At 46.4% G+C, this 26,270-nt stretch overlaps 1 protein-coding gene across 4 annotated transcripts in view; it reads right to left on the bottom strand.

The window, feature by feature from the left end:
• FXN (frataxin) overlaps window positions 1-19,019 on the bottom strand; it is a 35,664-nt gene extending 16,645 nt beyond the window's left edge. The window contains exons 1-4 of one of the 4 annotated variants that reach the window (XR_010841597.1): window positions 18,013-18,241; window positions 11,810-11,907; window positions 8,359-8,479; window positions 2,369-2,466 (exon numbers count right to left, since the gene is read on the bottom strand). Coding sequence is in view for 3 of the 4 variants with exons in the window: in XM_067039565.1 (XP_066895666.1) it covers window positions 2,369-2,466; window positions 8,359-8,479; window positions 11,810-11,907; window positions 18,013-18,195 (500 nt within the window). In the remaining variant the exon portion in view is untranslated. Of the gene's footprint in view, window positions 1-2,368; window positions 2,467-8,358; window positions 8,480-11,809; window positions 11,908-18,012; window positions 18,242-18,750 lie in introns of those variants that run through there. The other 3 variants (XM_059072747.2, XM_067039565.1, XM_059072746.2) reach the window with 3 other exon arrangements.
• Between the last annotated feature and the right edge of the window lie 7,251 nt (window positions 19,020-26,270).

The raw sequence follows: 26,270 nt of genomic DNA, 5'->3' as shown, positions 1-26,270 counted from the left end.
ACTGTACTCTTTTTCCTCCTAATAAACACTTTAGTTGCTTCACTACTTGCCTTCTCTATGTGGAAATTCATTTCTACACAGCTGATGGGCCAGGGCCTTGTCATTAGCCACTGGTCCCTGGTGGTCTAGTGGCTAGGATTCAGCGCTTTCACTGCCACTGCTTGACCTCAATCTCTGGCCGGGAACCAAAATCCTCCTTCATGCTGCTGCAGGCTGAGGCCACCCGAGATCAGTGCCAGCAGCTAATGGTGCTACATGATGACGCCTTGATGGACAAAGGAGCAGAGGATGCTGAGAGCCCACGGGAAGGAAGGGGCCCCTGAGCCCACCTGCACACTGAGGAGAGCTTTTCCGAAGTCCAAGACTGGGACGGGTTTGCCAGGGACAAGGAAAGCTTAGAAGGGAAGCATCTTTACGGGGTTAGGAAAACATCAAGGATTTCTGTATTATCAACCAAAGGCTGGGGTTTGAACACTTACTTAACAATGGGGATAATGATAATAGGGACAAACCAAAAGCACTGGACTTTTGTTTAATATGCACAAATAGCTGAAGGCATAATAACCTGGACCAAATCCAGAGAACGTTCCCTTGGCTCTGGACTCCAATTTGCTGCCAGGATGCCAGGCAAGTGTGAGAACCTCCAGGCCCCTCCATGCTGCCTCGCATGTCCAGCTGTCCACCCAGACGTCTCCGTGATTCCACCCTACAATCTCCTCAAGCAAGGTGATGGGGTAAGGCCACTGTTTCCTCTGACCTGAAACACTTTCAATTAAAAGGCCCCCCAAATATCAGAAATGCAGCCCTAGGAAGGATTATTTTGGACCAACATGAAAAATTGAGAGGAAAATAAATTTTTTTTTTTTTTTGAGGAACATAGTATCCATGACAGTAAATGGCTGCTCAGCAGATTTTCTTTCCAGATTCCCATCATGAATTACAGATTTTAAAAAAACAACAAAACTTGGAATTTCTCGGAATTTCTTATTATCCAGAAGTAGACTTTTCTAAACATGCCTGTGGTAGGATCCTATTGCTGGTAGGTGTGTCCAAATGCTATATGGACTTTTTCTGTCTCAAGATACAACACGAGGGAATTCTGTTAGTGGAGCCGTCACAGCTGGTTCTGGTGCCCTGCCTGCTATTTACAAAGCCACTGAGTCCCAAAGCTGATGGCTGGATTTGAGCTGATCCAGCCAGTTTCTCTCATACTGGTTCCTCTGAAGATGGAAGGACAAGACTGCAGCCCTTGTGCACGGCCACAGTTAGGGTCAGGGCAACTGAGGCCAAAGAGAACAGGCTAAGTGGCCCTCCCAGGGTAACCCCTGCCAAACTTCAAGTAAACTACCTGGATCTAAAAGCAAGACCATCTGTGAATAAGGGCCTTGCCAGAAATGACAGTGATTCCTTGGAGTTGTTTTTCTTGAATTATAACATACTTCCTAGACGAGGCTGGGATGAAGGAGGCCTAATGCTTTATTTATTTTGAACGAAGCATCACACATTATAGCACCATAAACAGTATAACATTAACTGCCTAAAAGTGATGTCAACACTGGGACAGGAGAAGACTTAAATACTTTTTTAAAAAATGCAAAAACCGTGAGGCTTTCAAAGACTTCCACGCTGGTTATATCTGGGCCTTTGGTTATATCTGGGCCTTTCCCAATTCACAGCGCGTTCTCTTTGGAAGTGCTAATGAGTGACCCGGAAGGCTGGTCTGAGAGCTTTTTGTGGGCGTCTCTTTTACTGTCTTACAACCACTTCAACAGCAGCCAGAGGGATGAGGGACCCTTCTCTCCCTGCATGTTCTCAGGCCTTGAGACGCAGTACAGACTGTCTCCAATACAATCTTTTATTCCGCTAGATTGAAAGCACATCAATGGAAAAGGCAGGAGGGATGAAAAGCCCTAGAAGGGCTGTTTAAAACACCTTCCCACCTCCACAGAGTACACAGCCCTATTCTGCAAATGGAATTAAACTGACCTTTAACTGAGATGCTCAAAATGAACCAGAGGCCAAACTTTGAAGACAAGGTGCAACTTGTTCAGGTGCTGTAAAAGCAAAAGTGGCTTTTTCAAAGGCACGGCAATGACTTAGTAGAGAAAAACTGTCAAGGTGGGCACCGAAAATTTTTCATTTTGCATCTTGTTAACGTCCCAATATCTGCTTTTAGAGCCACATAATCACCAGACAGAAGTGATAGAACCACAGTAAGCTTTCCTACCGAGCAAGAGACATGCTGTAAAACATCAGAAAAGGTTCACTTACACAGCTGCTAACACATGAGGGTGACACTTCTTAAATGGTCCACAAAGTCTTGTTTCGAACAAGCTAAACAATGAGAGATTTTGACTTCTGAACATACCTGGATGGTGAAGACAACCAGATTTGCTTGTTTGGCGTCTGCTTGTTGATCACGTACGTTCCTAGATCTCCACCCAGTTTAATTGTTAAAACACCACTCTGGTGCATCAGATGGAAAAAGCATGAAGAAAGTAAAACAAGACAAAGTTATCACTGTGTCATAATTGCCTCCTATTTTGTTGTATCTCAACACTTGCATTTATACAGGTACACAACATACACCATAAGGAACTGTCTTTAATTTAGTGTTTGGAATTAGGAGGTAATGCAGAAAGAGCACTGCTCTCAGAATCAGACTGTGATTAATCACAATGACACTTAAAAATTTCACAGTGTGCTTTTCCTCATTTCCTATGAGGTGGGCAAGGTGAGAATGTCCTTAGTTAAGTGACTAGTCAGAGGTATTGCAGCTGGCAAACGAAAGGATCCACATCCTTATTGCTGCCTTGGTTCCTCAAAGACCGGCCAGAACATACTAGAGACATTAAAAAATGGAGACACCAACTCTACCGACGTCCCTGTCAGCACAAACACCGGGCAGGCCAAGCTCATGACGGAAGAAAGGAAAAAAGGCAAGAGAGAAGGAAATAATCAAACCACCTGCTTTGCTCGTCTCAGAAGAGCAGCAGCCTGAGCTCTGCCAGCAGAAGGCTGACACTCCAGACTAGGGTTTTTATTCCCAGACCCTTCCCAAGCTCACAAGCTTCTCAGATACCCCTCTCCAGCTTTATTTTCCTCTACAGGAACCTTGAATTCGTCAAAAGACCGGCTGGTCCACCTCTGCCCTATAAATGCTCATTTAAATTTGAAAACCCTCTTTCAACAAAGGAGCCCTTTACTCCCAAGGCCTGAGGTCTCTCTAGAATGCGCAGGATATTAAAGAAACAGCTACACGGCTGAGCTGGTGGACGGGCCCATCCCCTGCACGGCCCGCAGACAGGCAGCCTTTCCCTGTGCCTTTCAGAGCCCCTGTCCACCAAGGGGGCCCCCCAGTGGTTCTTAGAAAAAGTTTTGTGTTTGGTTTGCAAACACAAAGAGCTGTTGAAAAGGTGGAGGGAATTCCCTGGTGGTCCAGTGGTTAGGACTCCGTGCTTCCACTGCAGGTCGCCCGGATTCGATCGCTTGCCGGTTGGGGAACTAGGATCCCACAAGCGGTATGGAAAAAAATAAACAACAAACAACAAAACATGGTGGAGAAAGTGCCAATAATAATATAACTGATAGGCATGGGATGGGGAGGACACTATTGGGTTATTTTTTTTAATACTTCTTTTTCTGATTAAAAAAGAAACGTAGCAAAATTATAGGGGCATTGGGAATACAGGTGGTATAAATAAAATGCAAACATCAATAAAAATAGCATCTACTATTTTTCAGTACCTACTCTGTGCCAGGCACTGTGTTGGCACTTTGTGTAAAACTGCTTCCTCCGTGACCATAACCATCGGAGGTAGGAATCATTATCCCAATTTATAGATGAAGCCAACAGAAGGACAGGGTAATAAAGAAAACTTAGTAACGGGCAGGGCTGATCTTAAATTCAGGTCTGCTCGGGTCCATAAGATGCTGTTCTTTCCATAACACGAAGCGCTCTCTCTCTCAATCCCATTAATCAGCGACATGAGCTGTTCACTCTCAGGTATCGGCTGCCAGTTTTTAAATGCAGGGCTAGGATCACAGTATACATAAGTTTGCTTTTTAAAACATTTTTTCTTGAAACCCACGTGTACTATTTTGTTAGGACTACCTTTCATTTATTTAAAAATTTCTTACAACTGTATAATTTAGTAGTTTTTAGCATTCCACAAAGTATTTTCATAAAGTGTGCAAACATCCCCACTGTCTTAATTCCGGACTATTTCCATCACGCCCAAAAGAAACCCTGTACCTATCAGCAGTCACTCCTTCCCCCCTCCATATATAGTTTATGGCTTATTTTTCCATACGATATGAGGCCCAGAGAATCAAGACATAATTTCTTCTAATCTGACCTATTTGTGGCCCTTAAATGCTCCAATGTGCATTGACCCTACACCTGGGGGATGCGTGATGCAGCGGAAAAGGCAGGGGGCCAGGTCTAGGGATGTGCGTTAAGCCCCATCAGCTGTGTCGTCTCCTTGGGACAATATCTGCTCTGCTTCCTTCAGAGACAGTGTGAGGGCGAGGGGCTGATGGGTGAGCTGAGGTGCTTCTGGGAAGGTTACCCTGACGCCCCTCAGCTGGGACCAAGACCCGTGCATGTCCCCACAGCTTCTGTGCTTTCCTCACTGCGTCTGAGCTGCTAGCTTGTTTGCTGGTCACCTGCCCCTTCGCTCCATTACTGTAAGCACCTTGACAGCAGATCTGTCTTTTCATCCTAGCATTTTCGGTATTTGTACAAAATATCACTGAATTTAAAAAAAGTGTGGATGAGTGAACAGAGTGGCTGATAACCAGGCACTGTGATAACACACACATACCACATGAAGGGCAAGGTTATGCAAGGCAACGCTCAACCACGCCCCCTCTTGTTCGTGGTGTGTAATTAATTAGACGTATTTCCCCACAGAGCCAGAAGCTGTTTCCAAAGGAAAGTGGCAACAGAAGGGAAACTAGCTGTCTTACTGGTTCCCCAGGAGTTCTTAAAGCTTTTGCAACTGTCTTCAAGTAGACCAAATAAAGAGAGTTTTTTGTCCATTAGTGTTATTCCTTAAGGGGCAATCTGAGTGTCTACTTTGAGAGAATGGGTAGACTTTAATGCAGGGCAGTGCGGGAGAGAGAGGCAATACTTAGCAGCTGCTGAGACCCAGGCACTGACCAGTTGGCATAGACCCTGGCCACAGCTGGTGAGGCTTGATTCCCGACAGGCAAAATCAGTGGAAGCAAAAATAGCAAGGCTCAGGCTCTGTTGTCACCAGCTCATTTGCAGAAACGGACACATATGGGAATGGCATGTTGAGTCAGGGGATTTCACATATGTGCATGTGGCTTCCCACACTCCTAGAACAGATGCTGACTTCCCCTTAAGGAATAAGAATAATGAATGTAAAGCAGTTTTACCTGCATTGTTTCACTGAATCCTAAGATACACCCGGGGAAGTAGAGGTTACTGTCGCCTCTCCTTTACAGCCGAAGGACCTGCCCTCACAGATGATTCACTGAAACGCTCTCGGAAAGAAAACACAAATGCAGGATGCTAGGCCAGGCCCTCTGTCACCATACCCAATAAAGTGCTAACTCTGAGCAGGGGTGTGTGACCTAGGACCCAGAGGTGGTCTTCAGGGGTCTGCATATAGCTCTGGAAGCTGATATGTACTCATAGGTATGCAGGGATGTTTTTCTTGGGAGAGCAGTCAGATTCTCACAGGGTGTCCTGATCGCCAAATGGTTAAGAAACCTCTGCTCTATGGCAATAATATGCAGACAACTCAGTGAACGAAGGACACGGCAGCAAGCAAATTCTCATTAAAGTGTCTAAGAGGCCAGGGCTCCACCTGGAAAAAAAACGAAGGCAGTTTGAAGTTAACTGTCTAAATAGTGTGGTGCTTCTCATGGTCTCCAGCGTCAAGTGTAGTTGACTCCGTGGTTGCCTAGTGACGAGAGGGGCTTTGGCTCTGGCAGGCAGTTCCCTCTGATAACCATTACCAGAGAGGAGTGAGGCCTGGACCCAGACACTGACATCTACCATGACCCACCCCACTTGACGGACAACACAGTAGCCAAGGAGCTGCTCACGTCTCCCAGTCCACAGGAGGAAACTGAAGAAACGTGTCCTGGGTGTATCTAGAGTATTCCTTTCATCTGCCTATTTGGCCAGTAGCAAGTGGATAAAACAGCACTAAGTGCTGAGTGGCATCAATGAAAGCACATTCTGGAAAAGCAGGTGGGCCTCATTTCATTTACACAGTGAATCGACATTCGTTAAGTCCCCACTAAGTACTTAGCAATGTTCCAGGCATTGGGAGACCAGGAATGGGCAGTGTTCCAGCTGTCAAGCTCAGTGTAGCCGTGGGAACTGATGTGTAAAGAGACAGTTACAACACAGGGTGATCAGTGCTCTGTGCAGTCATCCTCAGAGTGCTGGGCAAGGAGGGTAGGGTGGTGTCTGCCTGGAGCATCTAGGAGGGCTGCAGAGAGGAGGTGACATCCAACTGGACCCTGAGGGCACAGAAAGACTGCACTCCAACCAAGCTCAAGTAACAGTGTTACAGGTGTTCTACTGTCTATAATGTAATTTCAGCTGATTTATCTTATATGTGAAATACATAAGCTTGCTAGCACCTGAAGGACTCTAATCAGGAATTCACACCCGAGGGTAGACAGCATTTCAAAGTACTTAGAAGTCCAAACTACAGAGGCAGCTACTATATGCCATTAGCCTTCTACACCTACACTAGAGATTTTCCTACTTGGCACATGATTTGCTAGAAATACTTCTTCCCTAGTGAGTAGAAGGGTACTCAATGTACAGTGTATGGATTGGCTAGAAAAACTCAGGTGCCTCTTCCCTTGCAAGAATGGTTTTTAGACTCTGGAATGTGCAGCAGCTGAATCACTCTTCAGAGAGACACTCTGAAAGTAGGTAAGACCCCGACTCACCACTGAGCTGAAGCTTTTGTTGTCTGCCTTAGTGAGGTAAGCAGAATCCAGCCACTAGAATACTGGCACCCTTGCTTCTAATGAAACATTCACCCAAAGTGTCTGAGTCAAGCAGGGGCTTCATTAATCCTATAAGAACAGGTGGTGTGACTATTTCTGTGGCATGTTCCTAAAGGTTTGCATGTGTGGCAGAGTTTAGCCTGAGCCTTGGTTTCCCCATAGTTACAGAGCCTGGTAAGGAGGCTGGGGTAGAGGAGACCTGTAACTTCCCCAGCTCTAATCATCCCACAGATGGTCAAGTTCCGGAGGCCAATTTGTAATGGTTCCCAAGTAGCTCTGCCTTCTGAGGCTGCCTGCATAAGCACATCTACAGCCCTGCCGGCACATTTCTGCTGCTGACAGCGACCAACAAATCCACCTGGAAGGCATTCAATCGTTTCTTGCCTCGTTACCACCAAGTCCCTTACTGTCCTTACAACTAGGCTTGACACCTGCCCGTCTGATGGAGTCCTTTTCTATCCAGTGCCCCCAACAGCAATATCCAATACCATTATCTATCACTTTAGCCTGACAGCTGGTTGTCCTAAATAATTCCATGATTTAATCGCAAATGTACTCTTCATGACATTTTCTGGTGTTAATTAATTGCTGTCAAGAAGGTTAACCTCTGCAGGGGACGCGCTCCCACTGGCAAAACAGAGCTGCTCCCTAAGGCCTAAGCAAGAACTCTAAACCCAAAGGCAGACCCTTGCTCAAGTCTGCCACCTGGTGGCCAGTCGATACACACCAGCACTACCCTGGCTTCTAGGATTTGGGGCTTAAGTTTCATCCAGCCCTGGGGTTCTCGCCCAGCTGCATTAGAATCCTCTGAGGAGTTACTCTAAAAACTTAAAAAAACCCAAAGCCTGGCCTGGGCCACACGCTAGACCGATTTTTATTTGATTAATAAAAATCCCTAGGGATGGGACCCAGGGATGCTCATTAGAATCTCAGGTGAGCTTTTCAAAAACATGCTTCCTAGGACTGTACCCTGACCACTGTTTGAGAATTTCCAGGAGTGGGGCCCATGTTTAGTCTGAATACATCTTGGGCAATCTCTCACCGGACTTAGGACGTAGCCTGCCTGCATGATGAGAGGCGTCTTGCTACACAAACACATGCCTGGGTCCCTCCCTAATTTATCTTCACAGGTATTGAGTGAAGCTTGAGAATCTGTATTTTTAGGCAAACATGAGGCTCAGAGAGGCTGAGTGACTTGCCCAAGGTCACAAGCCTGGTGATGCAGGGCTGACACCAGAACCCCAGTCTTTTGGTTCCATCCATAACCACATACTGCTGGAGAGGAATTCTTTATCTTAGTGAGCTAAAATTCTTAGGGAGGATACAGAAGAATGCAAAGAAGCAAATAGGTACCCCAAAGGAGACATCATAGTCTTCAAATGTGTAAGGTGTGTCGGCAAGGTCTTCAAAAAACTCTGCTAAGGAGTCCAGTGTCTCTTCGGCCAGTCTTTCATAGGTGGTATCGTCCAGAGGGCTGTGAGGGGAACAGAAACAACCCCGATCGTGCAATCACCAAACCGCTCTGTTTTATTAACATCAATGGACACATTTATTTTTTACTTAAATTTTTTAAATTGATGGAAAATATCTAACATATACCGAGTAAAAATTGAAACAGCATCAAAGCGTTTACAGAGAAGCCTTTCTTCCCAAATAGGCAGCCCCCATCCCAGAGTCAGCTATGATGAGCAATCTCTTTTAAATATATAAATGAAGCACGTTGCAGTTTTCCTTTCATATGTCTTGGAAATTGTTCCATATTAGCACATACAGTTTTCATAGTATTTTATCTTATATTCATTCAGTTTGTCTCCTTCAGCAGGACACTGAGGTTGCTTCCATTGCTTTTGTTGTTAAAATTTGTTGGGCAAACCACAAAGTGGGAGAAAATATCTTTATATATCTGAAAAAGGACATATCTAGAACATGTAAAGAACTCTTAGAAATCAATAAGAAAAGAAAATCCAATAGAAAAATGGGCAAAATACTTGAACAGATTTCATTAAAAAAAAGATATCCAAATGGCCAGTGAACATATGAAAAGGGGCTCAACTTTGTTAATCTTCAGGAAAATGCAAATTAAAAAATCACATTGAGATACCACCAGAATGGTTAAAATGAAAGAGACAGATAATATGAAGAGTTGGCCAGGAAGTGCAGTAACCAGAGCTTTCAGATACTGCTGATGGGCAAGTAAATTGGACAATCACTTTGGAAAACTGTTGATACTTCTACTAAAATTGAATATATTCATATCCTACGACCCATCAATTCCACCCTTAGGCATTTACGCAACAGAAATGCATACCCAAATATAAATTTCCTTAGCAGTGAAAAGACCAAAACCAATTTCGATTTGAAAAAAATAATTCAGATGACAGAAATATAGAATTGTATAATACAATTTGATACTTAATAAATATTGTAATTGCTCGAAAAAAAAAGAAAAAAAAAAGAAATGCACACCCAAGTTCACCAAGAGACATGCACCATGCTAGAATGTTCATAGCAGAACTATCCAACAGCCCAAACTGGAGACTGCCCAAGTATCCATAGGAAATACCATAGATAAATAAATTGTGATATATTCATAAAATGGAATACTACAGTGCAAAACAGAATTGCCTATAAATATAACAATATGGACGAAACACTTCTTTTGATGGTGACTGAAAGAAGCCACATAGACATATTTATATTAGATGATATCATTTATATAAAGTTAAAAAACAGGCAAAACTAATCCATGCTATTGGAAATCAGAATGGTGCTACTCTGGGGCAGGGAGGGGTTAATAACCAGAAGTGAGCAGAGGCTTGCTTTCAAGGGGCTGGTAACATTCTGTTTCTCGAAGCATTTCTTGAGTTACATGGTATCTTCAGTTTTTGAAAATTTATCAAGCTGTATACTTATAACTTGGAGACATTCCTGTATAGATACGATTTTTTAATTTTTAAAAATTGCTATAAATCCATAGAGACAGAAAGTAGATTAGTGGTTGCCAGGGGCTGGGGGAGGGAGGAATGGGGAGTGATTACTAATGGTTATGGGGTCTCTTTTTAGCGTGATGAAAATGTTCTGGAATTAGACAGTGGTGAAAGTTGCACAACCTTCTGAGGACACTAAAAACCACTGAATGGTACATTTAAAATGGTGAAATTTATGGTATGTAAATTATGACAAAGAAAATTGCTATAAACCTCCCTGTATGAGCTTCTGCACCCCGGTGAGGACATGTCTGTAGGTTACAGGAGGCGTCTTGGACAGCTCCATCATCTGAGAGTTTCTAAGTGGCCCCAGGAAGACATTAGTGGCTGCCTGTCTGTCAGTGCAAGACAGAGGTTTGCAGTATGGTCCCTCCCCCACCCAGCCCATCACCCACCTCAAGGGCACAATGTGGGGAAGGCTACAGGCTGATCAGGACATGGCGAGTGGGGGGCCTGAGGTGGGGCGGTGCTGGACGTCTCCGTCTCCCTCTCGTCAGCTACAGCTGATGGAGGGGGATCTGGAGAGAACCAGGAGAGGTTGACATGTGCCTGGAGGAGCTCGGGGAACATAAAGGCACCCCTGACTCAGGCATAAAGTCCAAAGTCAAGAGCTTGACAGGTGCTACCTGTCAATGACGGGGGGCCATGGCAGAAGTGGGCTGTCCTTTTTAGCACGGCAGGACAAAGGTGTGCTTCCCAGAGGCCAGAAGTAGACCCTGAAGAAGGAAGCTGGACTTGGGGCTTCCTACAAAGGTCCCACCCAACCTCAGAGGACTGCCTGGAGGGACTGGGAGACAGTAGCAGAGAGTCTGCCCAAGGAGGTCACAGGTCCCACCGCCTGCCTCACCTGCGGCCATGCGGAGTGACGGACAAGGAAGAGCCTCCAACCAGGGTTTCATAGAGGGAAGTCCCCCAGAGCCAGGGCAGAGGATGTCCCAGTGCTGCCGGACACCTCGGTCTTTGAGGTGGATGACTGACTGCATGGTCCTGTGGTTGCAGCCTGGGGGTGTGTGTGGAAGAAGAGTCTCTGCAGATACAGGTGCAGGGCAGTGGGCTGCAGCAGTGCCTGGCAGCTTTTCCCCAGAACCCATTGCATCCTCCCTCCAGGCACCCACTAGCCTAAATTTCCTGGCCTCCCCAGCTGTTAGCTGGGGCCCCCGGACTAAGTCCTTCCTGCTAAAATGTGAGTGAGGGACAGATGTCACCTCCAGACCTTCCATGCTCTTGTCCCTTTCTGTGGAGTGGAAGCTGGACAGGGTGACCTGGCCTCGACCTGCAGAGGACAGTAAGTTGCTGATAGGCGATAGGAAGATGGAAGGAGCCCAGCTCCCTGAATCATTTCACAGAGGCCTGGCCACCCCCCACCGACAGAGAGCGGGGACACGAACCACTCCTGGTTGGAGCCATTGCAGTTTTGGGTCTACTTGTTACAGAAGCTTGGCCTGCCCTAACTACTAAGATGTCAAAGAGAATAATAACAAAACTCTGGAAACGACCTAAATGTCCAGCAATAGGGGATGGGTTAAATGAATTATGGTATATCCATAAAACTTAATACTATTTCATTAAAAATAAAGCGGTGGGTAAGTAGTGATGTGGAAAGACGCTTATGAATGCTGCTGCTTAGGGAGAAAACAGATGGGATGGGTTTCTATGGGATGGGTTTTGATTTTCTTTGATTTTTTTTTTGTTGTTGTTGTCGTTGTTAAAAACTGTAAGAGAAAAGGAAAAAAAAGAAGTATGTGTATGTGTGCATACGTTGTATATTGAGGGAGAGGGAGGAAGAGATCTCTGATGTGGAAGGTGTTTTATCTCACCTGGCGTCACCCAAAGTTCCCGTTGTCCTCAAATTCATCCAACAGACCCACTGCTTTTTGACATTCAGGATCTGGCTGAGGCAGCAGAGGCTCAGACTCTAAAAGCCAAAGTGAAGAAGAACATTATCATTTTTCAACATACAGTCCATTAATGCACAGTTTGAATATCACTACTTCTACATTCGGGAGTAACGAGGTTAAAGTTTTTCAGAGTATATCTTTCTCAGGAAATTTTTTCGCCTTCTTTTAGTGCATCAAACTGCCCTCTCCTGAGCTCCCTCTAAGCCTGTGCTGTCCAACTCAGTAGCCACAAGCCACAGGCGGCTATTTAAATGTAAATTTATTGAATAATATAAAAATTTAAAAGTCAGTTCCTCGGTCCCATCGGCCATGTTTCAGGTGTCTTGTGGCATCATGTGGCCCGTGGCACAGACAGGACACACCCACCGGCACGGGAGGCGCTCCTGGCAGCACTGACCCGGACTGGGATGGGGCAGTTAGCATGGTGGGGGGCGGAGGGGGGTTGGGAGGGTGCGGTGGGAAGTGTCAGCAGAGTTCTTAGAATGTGACTAAAGTGAGCAACAACACATAGCAGGTGTCCAGAAGACAGGCTGTGCCTCCAGTGCTCTGTGACAGATCTTACTAACACGATCTGCAGGGGACACCGTGACCCACTGATTTCTTTCAATACGTAACTGCTGAGCGTCCTGGAGCCCAGCTCTGAGGACTGGGGTCTGAGCTGATGACTGCCAGGCAGGTGGACCAGCCAGAGAGATGCTGGAGGGGACGGAGGTCTGGACGGAGAGAGGAGTGGTACAGCCGAGCGGAGACGGCAGGGGAGTGATGGAGAGGCAGGCTGCTGGACTTCATTCCAGGAAGGCACCAAGGGGCTTCCTGAGGTAGGTGGCAAGGTTCACCTTCTCCAAAGAGCACTGTGGTTGCCACTAAGAGAAGCAGGCAGAGGCTGTGGTTACTCTCTTGAGCCATCAGGACCCTGGGCAAGCTGAGAAAGGAGAAGGCTGAGAAGTGAGTGGAGGAAATGGGGGTGCAGAACGCAGACGGCCGTTTAAAAACGTTGGCTCAGAAGGGAGAAGTGAGAGAGCGGCCGTGATAAGCACAGTATCGCCACAGCACATTCTAGAGTGTTCACCATCAGCGGGGTAGCGTCCTCAGACTTTAGACAGAGGGACTCACTAGTTAGTCCTCATTACATTCCAATGAGGGAAGTACTATTCAGAGTCATTATTCACGACAGTGATGTCCTATAAAGTTGCCACAAACACTGGATTAGCAAGTTACTAAGGGAAATATGGAGAGGTTCCTGTGAGCCTCTGGTCACATGTTCACCAAACGATCAATGCATAACCTTGTTTTACATGTGTTTCTGTTCAACGGTGCCTTGTTTAATATATATTGTTGATTCCTTGACACTGAACTCACAGCCAACAGCGCTAGGACTCGTGCTTTGGACGGAGCTTATCCAACCCACGTATTTTTGCCCTAAGGCCCATCACAGCCTTCTGCACAGAGGAACACTAGACAGCACTTCAGCACGGTGCTTGCGGGCCACTTTAAACAGTGAAATTATAAACGAAAGTCACGAAAATGTGACAAACGCACCCCCAAATAGACTGTGAACAGGACCCTTGTTTCCAGTGTGGGAGCTGAGATATGGACAGAGTGGCACTTTGTCTGACCTCAGCCAGGGACATGTGAGTGGAGGTGATTCACATTTTTTCGCTGCTCTGTGCATGTCCGAGAATGACCACAAAAGTGCCTTGAGTATCGATTTTGGGGACAGAAATACATTTTAGTGAGTAGGTGAATTCACAAGTAGAGGATGCAGGAATGAGGAGGATCGACTGTTATCTGTATTTTACAGATGAGGAAACTGAGGCATGGAAGGGTAACTTGCCCAGAGTCACACAAACAAAATGGGGGAGCTGGGATTGGAACCCATGCTGTCTGGACCCAAGGTCTGGGCCCCAAAGGAAAGAATCACATCCTGGGAATGATACAGGACTCCAGACACGGAGGGGAGGTGTTTGAGAATGCAGGGCTCACCTCAGTCAATTTCCCTTCTCTCCGGGATCCTGGCCCCTCAGATCCTAGCCGTCTCAGTCTCTCTGCTACCTTCACACAGCTGTTTTTGTTTTGTTTTTGTCTTTTAATTTTATATGTTTGATGGTCTGGTGGGAGGGCTGGTCTAAAAGCAAGGTAGTCATTCACAGCCAGAGGAGAAGACTTCATTCAGCTGTGTTGAATCACAAGAGGAACAGCTGCCCAAGACTCCCTGCCTTGGCTCTCACCTGCTTTCCCTGGGTAACTGCTTAACCCTCCCAAGCTCTGCTTCCTCCTCTGAAGGTAGGGATCATGGTACCAGCCTTGCAGACTGGTTATGAGGATCCAACAAGAGGACATCAATATCCCAAACCCAGGGCCTGAGGGTTCTGTCAATTTCCATTTTGAAGCATGTCAACGCAAGTGTGAAGAGGTAGGGGGTCAGAGAGGCAAAATCCGGCCTTTGCCCAAGGGAGACAGAGGGATTTCATGGCGGGGAGCAACCCAGGGCCACCCCTCCTGCGGCCACATCACCTGGAGCTATCGGACTGTGTGTCTCGTGCGGGTCTGCTTACTCGAGTCTCCAGGGTTCAGTGACTCCGTGAGCGCAGCACAGGGCTGGCTCATGGGAGACATCGGAGTAAATACTAGATAGTTCTTGGGCCCACAGGCTCAAGTTCAGGCCCTGGAACCACATGACTCAACTAAGGCCTGGCCTGGCGGTCGGCAGGGAGGCCAGCCTTCACCCCAGGGTCCCCTCGATCTCCTGGGCCCTGTCAAACCACAAGCCTGAAGAGAGAATCAGCTCTCATCCGCTGCTGGGGAGGACAAACTGACACGATCACTCCTGGCATCTAGTGAGTGGGATATCTGCTGGCCCCTCGCTCAGCAATGCCAGTCTGAGGACTTCACCCAAGAGGAGGTTCTGTCCACGCACGGGCACGCCCAGTGCAGCACCATTGTAAGAGCAGCTCACTGGACTCAACCGTATGTCACGGGAGGAGCCTGGACAAGGCGTGACATACTCACCCAACGGCTACTATCCGGCAGACAAAGCAAATAAATGACCACTGTGTGCATCAGTGTCGCTGAGTCTCAAACACTGATCACAACAACATTGATCACAGGGAGTAAGGCACAGCAGAATCAATACAGCAAAATGGTTTTTCTAAATGAATGGTACATGCTTTAGGGAGACATACACAGGAGGTGAAACTCTGAGAGGGGGATGCCTGACAGAATTCAGGATAGCAGATTCCTCTCAGGGAGGACCGGGCTGTAACGGAAAGAGCACCAGGCAGGCCTTCATGAAACACTCAATATTGTATATTTTAAAAAAATATTTATTTATTTATTTGGCTGCGTCGGGTCTTAGTTGTGGCTCGCGGGATCTTCGCTGCGGCATGTGGGATCTTTCATTGCAGCACTTGGGCTCTTCGTTGCAGCACAGAGGCTTCTCTCTAGTTGTGTGCGGGCTCCAGAGCATGCAGACTCAGTAGTTGTGGCACGCCGGCTCAGTAGTTGCGGCACGCGGGCTTAGTTGCCCCGAGGCATGTGGGATCTTAGTTCCCCGACCAGGGATCGAACCCACATCCCCTGCATTGGAAGGTGGATTCTTAACCACTGGACCACCAGGGAAGTCCCTGGAATGCTCCATATTCAATTTCTTAACCTAGTGGTGGGAACATGGGAGTTTGTTATTAATCTTTAAACAATACGGATATTTAAAAAAATATTTATTTTATTTATTATTATTTATTTTTGGCTGCATTGGGTCTTTGTTGCTGCGTGCAGGCTTTCTCTAGTTGTGACGAGCAGGGGCTACTCTTTGTTGTGGTGCGTGGGCTTCTCATTGCAGTGGCTTCTCTTGCTGTGGAGCACGGGCTTTAGGTGTACAGGCTTCAGTAGTTGTGGCATGAGGGCTTAGTAGTTGTGGCTCACGGGCTCTAGAGCTCAGGCTCAGTAGTTGTGGCACATGGGCTTGCTTGCTCTGCGGCATGTGGGATCTTCCCAGACCAGGGCTCAAACCTGTGCCCCCTGCACTGGCAGGCGGATTCTTAACTACTGCGCCACCAGGGAAGCCCATGGATATTTTAAATACACTTTTGTGTATAGACTCTACATATACAGTCATGTATACTGACTGTGGAAGACAATAACAATGAATTTAGAGTGAAGTAGGGCATAACCCACCCAGGCAAAGCCCATGGGGTCATAAGTGACGATCGTGTCCCTCTAGAAAAATTAATAGATGCCTAAATGCCTTCTGAGGTATGCGGAAGCGGCTGCAGCAGGAGCTTCTGAAGTTGTTTAAGAGCAGTGGCACCTAGGTATCTCCTCCTTGGAGCTGCCTCCAGCATTAAAGGGGAAAGGTTAGAGACCCTGTCACTGTCACACTCTCTTATTAGTAGGGTCGGAGGCTGCCTGCTGGAAGCAGGATCTTCTCCAAGCCTCGGGGTGAATAAGGCAGGCAGTGGAGGGCTGTGAGCTGCAGGCTTACAAGGCATTTCTGTGGATTCTGGGTTCTGCTGGAGCAGCTGGAACTGAGAACGGACAATCAGAAGCTAAATCTGCTCACCTCCAAAGCTGTGCACACAGTAGCCGCCAAGACACACGTGGCCACTGAGCACTTGAAACATGGCTGGTGTGACTGAGGAACTGGCTTTTAAACTTCACTTAATTTTAGTTTAAAAATGATACTCAATAAGGTTACTGGAAAATTTAAAATATGTTTGGGACAACTCAGGTGTGTGAATTTACTTTTTCAGTTGTGAATTTTATAAAATCTAAATATACATCAAGTATTTCCACAGTAAACTCAGTTTAACATCTGATGGACAAGGGATGGAAGTGTGAAATCCATACTGGATTTGGAAGAATGAGTACAAAGAGGGAATGTGAAATATCTCAGTAATGATCTTTCAGTATTGATGACCTGTTGACATGGTAACATTTTGGCTATACCAGGTTACGTAAATGTATTGTTGAAATTAATTTCACCTGTTTCTTTTTACGTTCCCAATGTAACTACTAGGAAATGTATTGCACAGGTGGCTCCCATTCTATTTCTGCTGTGGAAATAGAAGCAGAGGGTAGAGAAAATAAAGCCGGAGAAAAGGGTCCCCCAATGAACTTCCCAAACGATCTTGGGTCAGAAGTCATCAGGACCCACATGGAGTCCAGGGGACTTTAGGGATTAACCTGAGGGCAGTTAAGGCCTTAAAAGAATTAAACAGTATCGTGATCCCAGGTGCCATTGTCATCCACCCAACTCCACAAGTACTGAAGATGTGCAAGGGAACGGCGGAATAGACAGGTTAAACAAACCTGATTAACTATGGAAAAGGGGGCTCAATGGGTAGCCTAGGTTGTTAACACCTGGCAACCTCCCAGTGGCCCAAATCCCAGTATGTGCCAAGTGCCCACCTCCCGGGTGCGCCTCTGAATCAACAGCCCTTAACAGCCACTAGGTACCGTCCAAAAGACCACGCCATATCTTGTCGCTCTCCTAAATTAAAAACTGCTGAGGACACAGGCAGGAGTGTCAGGGCAGCTCCAGGTGAGCGCAGCACAGAAGGCGCAGAGTAATAAACGTGGGCGTTCTGCAGAAGGGGATCATAGGACCAGCATGGCCGTAACTACCCAGTTTTCCTGAGAAGAGGGGGAAATCCGTGATTCCAGCTTTGAGTGTTGACAACCAATCCCAGTGTTTCTTCAAACAGGGTCAAATAACACACATCAGCGGGAGATGTAGGCCTAAATTTAGTCCAAATTCAGGAGCTCCGTGAACAATTTGGGTTGGATTTCACCTGCCTCCTTCACCATCCACAATCCATCCAGCGGACCAGACACTCAGAGCTGATTGTCGCCCTCTTTCCTGGCCTTTATCCACGCCATTCTCTCCTCTGAGAGCCCTTCACCGCCCCCTGCCGTCTTCAGACCCTGATTAAACATCACCTCCATCCTCCTTTGTAACCTTCGCAACCCCACAGCCTTTCTTTGGGCTTCCTCCTTTCAAGTCGTGGAGTAACCGGGTCAGGTATTTCTTTGTATCCCCGCGAGGGAAGATAAGTGCAATTAAGTGCTGAAGACTTTCATATGTTAATTAAACTGCATGCCAGCTCGGCAAAATGGGTACTCACCCCTTCACAGAAAAAGAAGGCAGGGATCAGAGAGGTTCTGGGATCCCCCGACGTCCCCGAGCTCTGCTGAGTCCAGGGGCCAGACTTTGGAACCCAGGTCCGAACTAAAAGCCCTGCTGCTCTAGCTACTGTGCTCCACAACTTCGACATCTTTACCTCGCTCGCTGAAAGCGTTTCGTTCATAAAAGCCCATGCTTGAAAACATCGCTCTGACAGTATTGCTACTCATATTTATATACTGTCAATATTACATTGATATATATATAATATATATATACGATATATATATATACTATATATATATACACTATATATTTACTGAAGTAGTTCTATATTTACAGCATGCTAATATTATAGATAATACACATACATGTATATTATAGTACCTAGCATATATTATTAAAGTTCTCGCAAAAAGAAGTGACAAGCTTAGAGCCACCACAGGTCCCTAAGAGCCGATGCCCGCCCGCCCGCCTGCCTTCCCTGCCTTTGCCCGCGCGGTTCCCGCAGTTGCACTGCAGGATACAATCTGTCTTCTCACCAGAAACCGGAAGCCAGTGCAACTGTAAGCGGGAGAAACGGAGACTAGGGAATGCAAGGCGGCCAGCGCCGCCCTTTCCCCGCCTGAGCGCGGCCCCGCGGGAGCTGGAGCGGGTGCGCGTGCCCGGCGCGTCCCCGGCGTGCGCGGCCTCGCCACGCCGGCGTACGGCCCGGGCGACTTCCCGTGCGGATACTCACGGGTTGGCTGGGTGTGCCGGCCGCGGCGGTCCGGGTGCGCAGGCCCCGGCAGCCGTAGAGCCGGGGGTCCTTCGTTGGCCCCTGGGCCCCGGCGCGGGCCTGGGCAGAGCCCGGGGGCGCCGAGCGGGGCAAGAGGCTGGCAGCCGCTCGGCGCCCAACCGTCCACATGCTCCTCGCGATCTGCGGCCGCTCCGCCTCCTGCTCCGGGGGACGCCGGGCGCCACCTGGTGGTCACGGCTTGCAGCTGCAGTCGCAAGCTTCCCTTTTCTGCAGGCTTGGGAAACGAGCAGAAGTTAGACTTTAGGAAGAGCTTCCCTGCGTTGCTTTATTTCTGCATTTAACAAAAATAGATACAGAACCTGTTTCGTGCAAAGCAGGGGGCTTACCCCTTGGGCAGCATAGTAATGCGTAACCAATGTCCCTGACCTCGGAGACTTCAGCTTAGTGACACGTTGCTGACGAATTCTATACAAAAGGCTTTGGGAGCTGCAGTTTTGCTGTGAACTGTGGTGGGGTCCTGAAGCTGCTTGGCCGCCAGTATAGGTTACAGCAGTTAGGAGATTGCGGACAGGAGACTGCCTGATTTAAATATGTCCTCTGCCCACTTCCTACCTGTGTGGCCAGTGGGTAAGTTAATTAACCTCTCTGTGCCTCATCTGTAAAATGGGGTATACAAGTTTCTACTTCACAGGGTTGTTATAAGGATAAAATGAGTTAATCTATGTGAAGTTTTCTTGGACAGACCCTGGATCCTGTTAAGTCCACAATAAATACTAAGTTGTTAATACATTTTAAAATAAAATTTTACTTAGCTAGTGTAGTGCAAAGGAATACGAACTGTGAAAGTTCTTTCGTATTTTATATATGCTTTAGAAAATGTCAAATATATGTACTACAGAATATCACCTTTATGGGTAAGATAGTGAGAAGAGGAGATAGAAAGTGTTAAAATTCTACCAAAGCCACCTTGGTACTTTGTGAATAGAGTAGATAAGACATACGTATAAATACTTAGGACAATGACAAGTGTTAAATGGGTGTCAGTGTTGCATGGGAGAGTATATACAACTAGGGGTGGGGGCAGTCAGGGAAGTCTTCATGGAGGAAGGGGTATTTGTACAGGGCGTTGAAAAATAGAGTAAAGGAGGTGGGATCTGACTGGCTGTCTGACAGGGCATTCTTTTTCTTGGGAGACATTTTCCTGCATTCAGGTAATTCTAAGCAGCCATTTATTGAGCACCTGTTATGCAGATGTTAGGCATGGAGAAACCATTTCCTTCTTGTAAAGTGTCTGGAGATACTTTTTTTTTAAATGTAAATTTTATTTATTTTTAACTGTGTTGAGTCTTCGTTGCTGGGCATGGGCTTTCTCTAGTTGCGGTGAGCGGGGGCTATTCTTCCTTGCGGTGCACGGGCTTCTCATTGCAGTGGCTTCTCTTGCTGCAGAGCACGGGCTCTAGGCATGCGGGCCTCAGCAGTTGTGGCTCGCGGGATCCATACGGCAGGCTCAGTAGTTGTGGCACATGGGCTTAGTTGCTCTGCGGTATGTGGAATCTTCCCGGACCAGGGCTCGAACCCGTGTCCCCTGCATTGGCAGGCGGATTCTTAACCACTGAGCCACCAGGGAAGCCCTGGAGATACTTTTGATTGTCACAATTAGGCCGGGGTAGGGTGTGTGTGCACTACTAGTATCTAGTAGGTAAGAGCCCAGGGATGCTGTTAGACATCCTGCCATGAACAGGAAGGACACCCACAACACAGAACTATCTAGTCCAAAACGTCAATGGTGCCAAGTCTGAGAAACACTCAGTAAAGCCACACTGGTAGAATCCACTGGAGGCAAAAAGAAGTATGTTGGTTGTTGGCCTTGGCCCCAGACCCACGGCACTAACAGTGAGGCCCTTCCTCACACACTCAGAACATCATTATATACTTAGAGAGTTGAATTATTATTAACCAGCATACTTAGCATGTTTTGACATAGAAAGGGCCCCAGTACCTGCTCCAACTGCCTGCAAAGTTGGTATCACTGCCCTGTCTTTTCAGCCAAGGAAACAGGCTTGGCGTAGCAGAGCAGAGAATATTAAGGTCTCCCAAGAATCTGTCCTTTTCCAGATTTGGGAGGTGATCAAAGGCAATCGGGCACACCTGGTGAGAGGCTGGGACACCCCCCCCCCTGCCCCCCCGTGGATGTGCAAAGATGTGGAGGGACCCTGAAGGTACCAGTGCCTTTCCCCTGCTCTCTAGGTTGCCTCCCACTAAAGGCAGGTGCTAGGAGGTGGTGTGTGGCAACCCCAATGCCTGTCTGGTTGAGGGCAGGGGAGAATTTCCTTGGAACTCCCATTGTCGGCCTTTAGGGTACTTTGATGAGATGTATTCTTGGACAGTGATTTTCAAAATGTGTGGACTGGCAGCTTCGGCAGCACCTGAGAACTTGTTAGAAAGGCAAATTCTCAAGTCCTATTCAGACCTACCAATCAGAAACTATACGAGTAGGGCCCAGCAATCTGTGATTTAATAAGCCCTCCAGGGAAATCTGAAGCACCTTGAGGTTTGAGAACCACTGCTGTAGGGTACATGTTGGGCAACTTTGCGAATTAAGCTGGTGTCACGAGGTTATCTTTCTAAATCTAAAAGTCTAAATCTAAAATGTTGATCTAACCATAGCACTCCTCTGTTAGTTCCCTTTCACCACCATCAAGATAAGTGCTCTTTCTACTCCCTTTTGTGTACCCTACTCTCCGGGTAATCTGAGTATACCAATTAGGATTAGATTTTGCTGAGTATATCAGAGAACAAGAAAATAATGTTTTAAACCATTTAGAAGTTTATTTCTCTTTCACATCCAAAGATGTTGAGAAACTGGCATCCAGGTTTCTTGGGCAGCTCAACAAAGTTATTAGGAATCCTTCCAGCTCTCCAATCTATTATCTGTGGTGTGGCCCTTGTCCTCACAGTCCAGAATAGTTGCCAGTATATCCACCGTCACACGTGTATTCTAGGCAGCAGGGTGGAGGGAAAGGCATCCTCTCCCTTCAAAAGACACATTCTGGAATTTTCACCTAATACTTTCATTTGCATCTCATAGGCTAGAAATTAATCATGTGACCTTACTTAGCTGCAAGGGAGGCCAGGAAATGGAGTCATTTAGCTGAGCAGCCAATGTGTCCAACTAAAATTTGGAAATCCTGTTATTAAAAAAAAGGGGAGAATGGGGGAGGGATGGATTGGGAGTTTGGGGTTATCAGATGCAAACTATTACATATAGAACGGGTGGACAAGGTCCTACTGTGTAGCACAGGGAACTATATTCAATATCCTGGGATAAACCATAATGGAAAAGAATGTAAAAAAGAATGTGTATATGTGTATAACTTAGTCACTTTGCTGTACAGCAGAAATTAACACAGGATTGTAAATCATCTATACTTCAATTAAAAATAAATTTTAAAAAAAGGGGGTGGGACTTCCCTGATGGTCCAGTGGTTAAGACTCTGTGCTTCCAATGAAGGGAGCGTGGGCTTGATTCCTGGTCAGGGAACTACCAAAAAAAATTCGGGGGTGGGGTAAATGGATATTAGGAGGCAGCTAGACATCTTTGCCTTTGCACACTACTCACAATTCCCAGAACCAGCGATGCTTTCTTTCCCTTCTGGGTCATCCCTCATGTTGTTCCTTAGTTTTCCATCTCTTTGCCTGGTGTGGAAGATTGGATTTCTCAAAGAGGGCCACACAGATATTTATTTTATCTCACATGGACTCCAGAGTCTTTGACACTCCTCAGAAGTGATGCTGTGTGACTTCCAAGATTAGGTCATAAAAAGGATATAGGTTTCTCCTAACTCCCTCGTTTTGGAATTCCTGCTCAGGGGACCAGTCATCATATTCTGAGGAAATCCAAACTAGCCCAAGTAGAGACCACATAGGGAGGAACTGAGGCCCCCAGTCAACAGCCAGCATCAACCACTAGACAAGTGAGTGAACCAGCCTTCAGATGATGCCAGCCCCAGCCTTAGAGCCTTCCAGCCGAGGCCCCAGACACCATGGAACAGAAACAAGGTATCCCCATTGTGCCTTGTCTGAATTCCAGACCCACAGCATCTGTGAACATAAAAGATATGGGCATGGGTTTAAGCCAGTATGTTTGGGGATAATTTGTTCAACAGTCATGATTAACTAGAACATGTGGCTATCTCCTTCTCTTTCTCTAGTATTCAACTTAGATGTCAGATGTGACCCTTTCTACAGTCTTTTCTGAAACCAACCTCTCTGCTCTCACAAGTGTGTCTTAGGCACCCTCCTGTGTGTTTCCACAGGCTGCGATGTCATTGTGACTTTCCTTATTTAGCTAGTGTTTCCTTATTTAGCTAAATAAGACACTCTATTGGTGAGTGAATGAATGAAAGAAAAAGTGAATGATGTTATTCTTTGTTGGCCTTTTATTCCTCTAGGAATGCCTTTCTTGTCTTGGGTCTCACTGCCAAAGAATAGTATGGAATTAACTGACACTGGCCAGTAGAGATTTACAGAGTAATGTCATCCTCGAGATGTTTATTTGTATTTTACTTGGAGTCTCAAAACTTTTAAGACCCAGTGAATGGATTTTTAAAATCTTACCTCTGAAAATAAATAAATAAATAAATAAATAAATAAATAGTCTTACCCCGAATCTGAAAGTTCTCCAGTCTATACCGTCTCAATAAATATTATCTTCAGACATTGAATGGTTCTTGGCCGTAACCTGGGTTGTCACCCTCCCACCTCCACCTTCCTTTCCCTCACTCCCCACACTCAACCCCTCAATGAGTTCTGTCAATTCTACCTCCAAAATGTATACCAAATCTGCCCAGTTTTTGTTTGTGTTTTTTGGGTCCCTGTTTAAAAGCATTCTTGTGCTTGGATAACTGCAATGGCCTCATACCTGGTCTTTCACCTCCCACCAGAGCCAGCTGTTTCTTCACACGGAAGGCAGTGTAACAATGCCTTTCTTAAGGCATTCTCTTTTTCCCAAAGCAATGATTTAGTGTTTTGCACAAATGATCTATGTTTTATAAAAAATTAGGAGATTTGGAAAAACATACTCAAAGAGAGCAAGAAATCACCCCTTGGAATACACTAAATACAGTAATACAGTATTACTGTTTACAGTAATACCGTTTACAGTAATTCAGTAAACGTGTAGTGAACGTTCTTCCACACAATGCAGTAGGTGTATATATTTGGTCTGTTGAACAAGGATGCAAGGCAAAACCAATCTCATTCTTTTTAATTTTTAAATATTTTTTACTTATTTATTGGCTGCATTGGGTCTTCGTTGCTGTGCACAGGCTTTCTCTAGTTGCAGTGAGGGGGGGGGTTACTCTTCATTGTGGTGTGCAGGCTTCTCATTGCATTGGCTTCTCTTGTTGAGCACAGGCTCTGGGTGCACAGGCTTCAGTAGTTGCAGCATGCAGGCTCAGTAGTTGCAGCATGCGGGCCCTAGAGCGCATAGGTTTCAGTAGTTTCAGTGCATGGGCTCAGTAGTTGCAGCGCATGGGCTCAGTAGTTGTGGCATGCGGGCTCTAGAGCACAGGCTCAGTCGTTGTGGTGCACGGGCTTAGATGCTGCATGGCATGTGGGATCTTCCCAGACCAGGGATCGAACCCATGTCTCCTGCATTAGCAGGCAGATTCTTAACCACTGTACCACCAGGGAAGTCCCTCATTCTTTTTTAAATACATGAGTCTATCCAATGAGAATACAAGTTACATGAGAGGAAGCAGCTTCTCCGTTTTTGTTCCCTGATGTGTCCCCAGAGCCAGATAAGGGCCTGGTATATAGAAGGCTCTCAATAAATATTCAATATTTGTTGAATAAATAAATTATTACTATGCAAATATTATCCATGGCACAACCAATATTTATATTTGATACATTTCCTTTCATGGACAGTTAAGTGTTTTTCATGGAGTTTTTTTTTTTTTTTTTTAGCTGAGGCTATTTTTTTTTTTTTTTTTTTTTTTTTTTTTGCGGTATGCGGGCCTCTCACTGTTGTGGCCTCTCCCGTTGCGGAGCACAGGCTCCGGACGCACAGGCTCAGCGGCCATGGCTCACGGGCTTAGTTGCTCCGCGGCACGTGGGATCCTCCCGGACCAGGGCACGAACCCGTGTCTCCTGCATCGGCAGGCGGATTCTCAACCACTGCGCCACCAGGGAAGCCCTTTCATGGAGTTTTAATTGCCTTCCCCCCACTTGTCTGCCTTGACCGTATTCTTACATTCCTCAGCTTCCCCAGGATTGTGTGAAATCCCTGGAATGTCCTGTCCTGCAGAAACCCCTCTCTTGGGAGGATCCTCCCTCCTGCTCCAACCTGGAATGATATTCTTTAGGCTCAGAGCACAATTCCATCCTGGAACTCCCCATCTGAATTCCATGCCTTCCCTTTTCTGGGGTTACTTCCTTGTTCGGATGGAGAGCAAGCACCAGAAACATTCTAAGACAGTGTATGGAGAAGGACAGCATCTCTACGTTTTCCTGGGGAAAGACATCTGACCTCTGCTTACCCCTGGAACTCATCCTGGACCCCCTCCTCACCATTCCATATGCTCCCCTTTCTAGTGCTTCCACTTGCCATGCCCTTCTGTCCCTCAGGCCTTTGTACTTGCTCTTCTTGCTGGACGCTCTTTCTCCAGCTCATCCTAGGGGGACACTTCTCATCTTTCAGGCCTCAGTCTGCATGTTCCCTCCTTAAGGAGCCCTGCTCTGAACAGTGTGCCTAACGGAGACCTTTCCCTCTACTCCTGTCTCTCTCCGTCACCTCCCTCCATTGATTTCCTTTGTAGCGTGTATCCTAACTGGCAAGTATATTGTCTGTGTCTTGCTTGCTCACTGGATGTCTCCCACACTAGAATATCAGCTCCATGTGTGTCCTGTTCACTGTTGTATCCTCCTGCTGGATGTGGTGCCAGGTAAACAGCAGGTGCTCAGTAACTATTTGCCAAATGAATGAATGGATGAACAGTGCTGCTCTGTGACCTGCTGGCTAAGCTTTATCTGTAGAATGAGGATGATAGTGGTATCCACCACATAGTGTAGTAAGAATTTAAATGAAATAAGGAATACATTAAAAAAAAAAGATTATCTGCATATAGTTAGACATTGATAGTTATTATTCTCTTTTATTTCTCTGTCCCTGAATTCTAGGCTCAACTCTGACCCTGCTTGGGCAAACCTGAGCTAATCACAGAACCTCTTGGGCTGTCAGAATTTATTCAGTCAGGTACTTATTGAGTGCCTACACACTGTTCTAGTGCTGGAGATACGGTGATAAACAAACAAAAATTCTTGCTCTCATGGAACTTATATTCCAAGATGTCTGATGGCCTAGATACTTTCTCTGATATTCTGCATCACTTAGGAATTGGAATCGGCTGACTGAGTTTTGATGGGAGGAGGGGATGAGGACTGGCCTTGTCTGTCGATTTGGCAGGTCTCCTCTGACTGCATGTTTGAAACTGAGTTTGCTTGATATGGCACAATGT

Source organism: Kogia breviceps, chromosome 8, assembly GCF_026419965.1.
Source record: "Kogia breviceps isolate mKogBre1 chromosome 8, mKogBre1 haplotype 1, whole genome shotgun sequence".
NCBI lineage: Eukaryota > Metazoa > Chordata > Mammalia > Artiodactyla > Physeteridae > Kogia > Kogia breviceps.
This window is presented reverse-complemented; position numbering and strand designations above follow the sequence as displayed.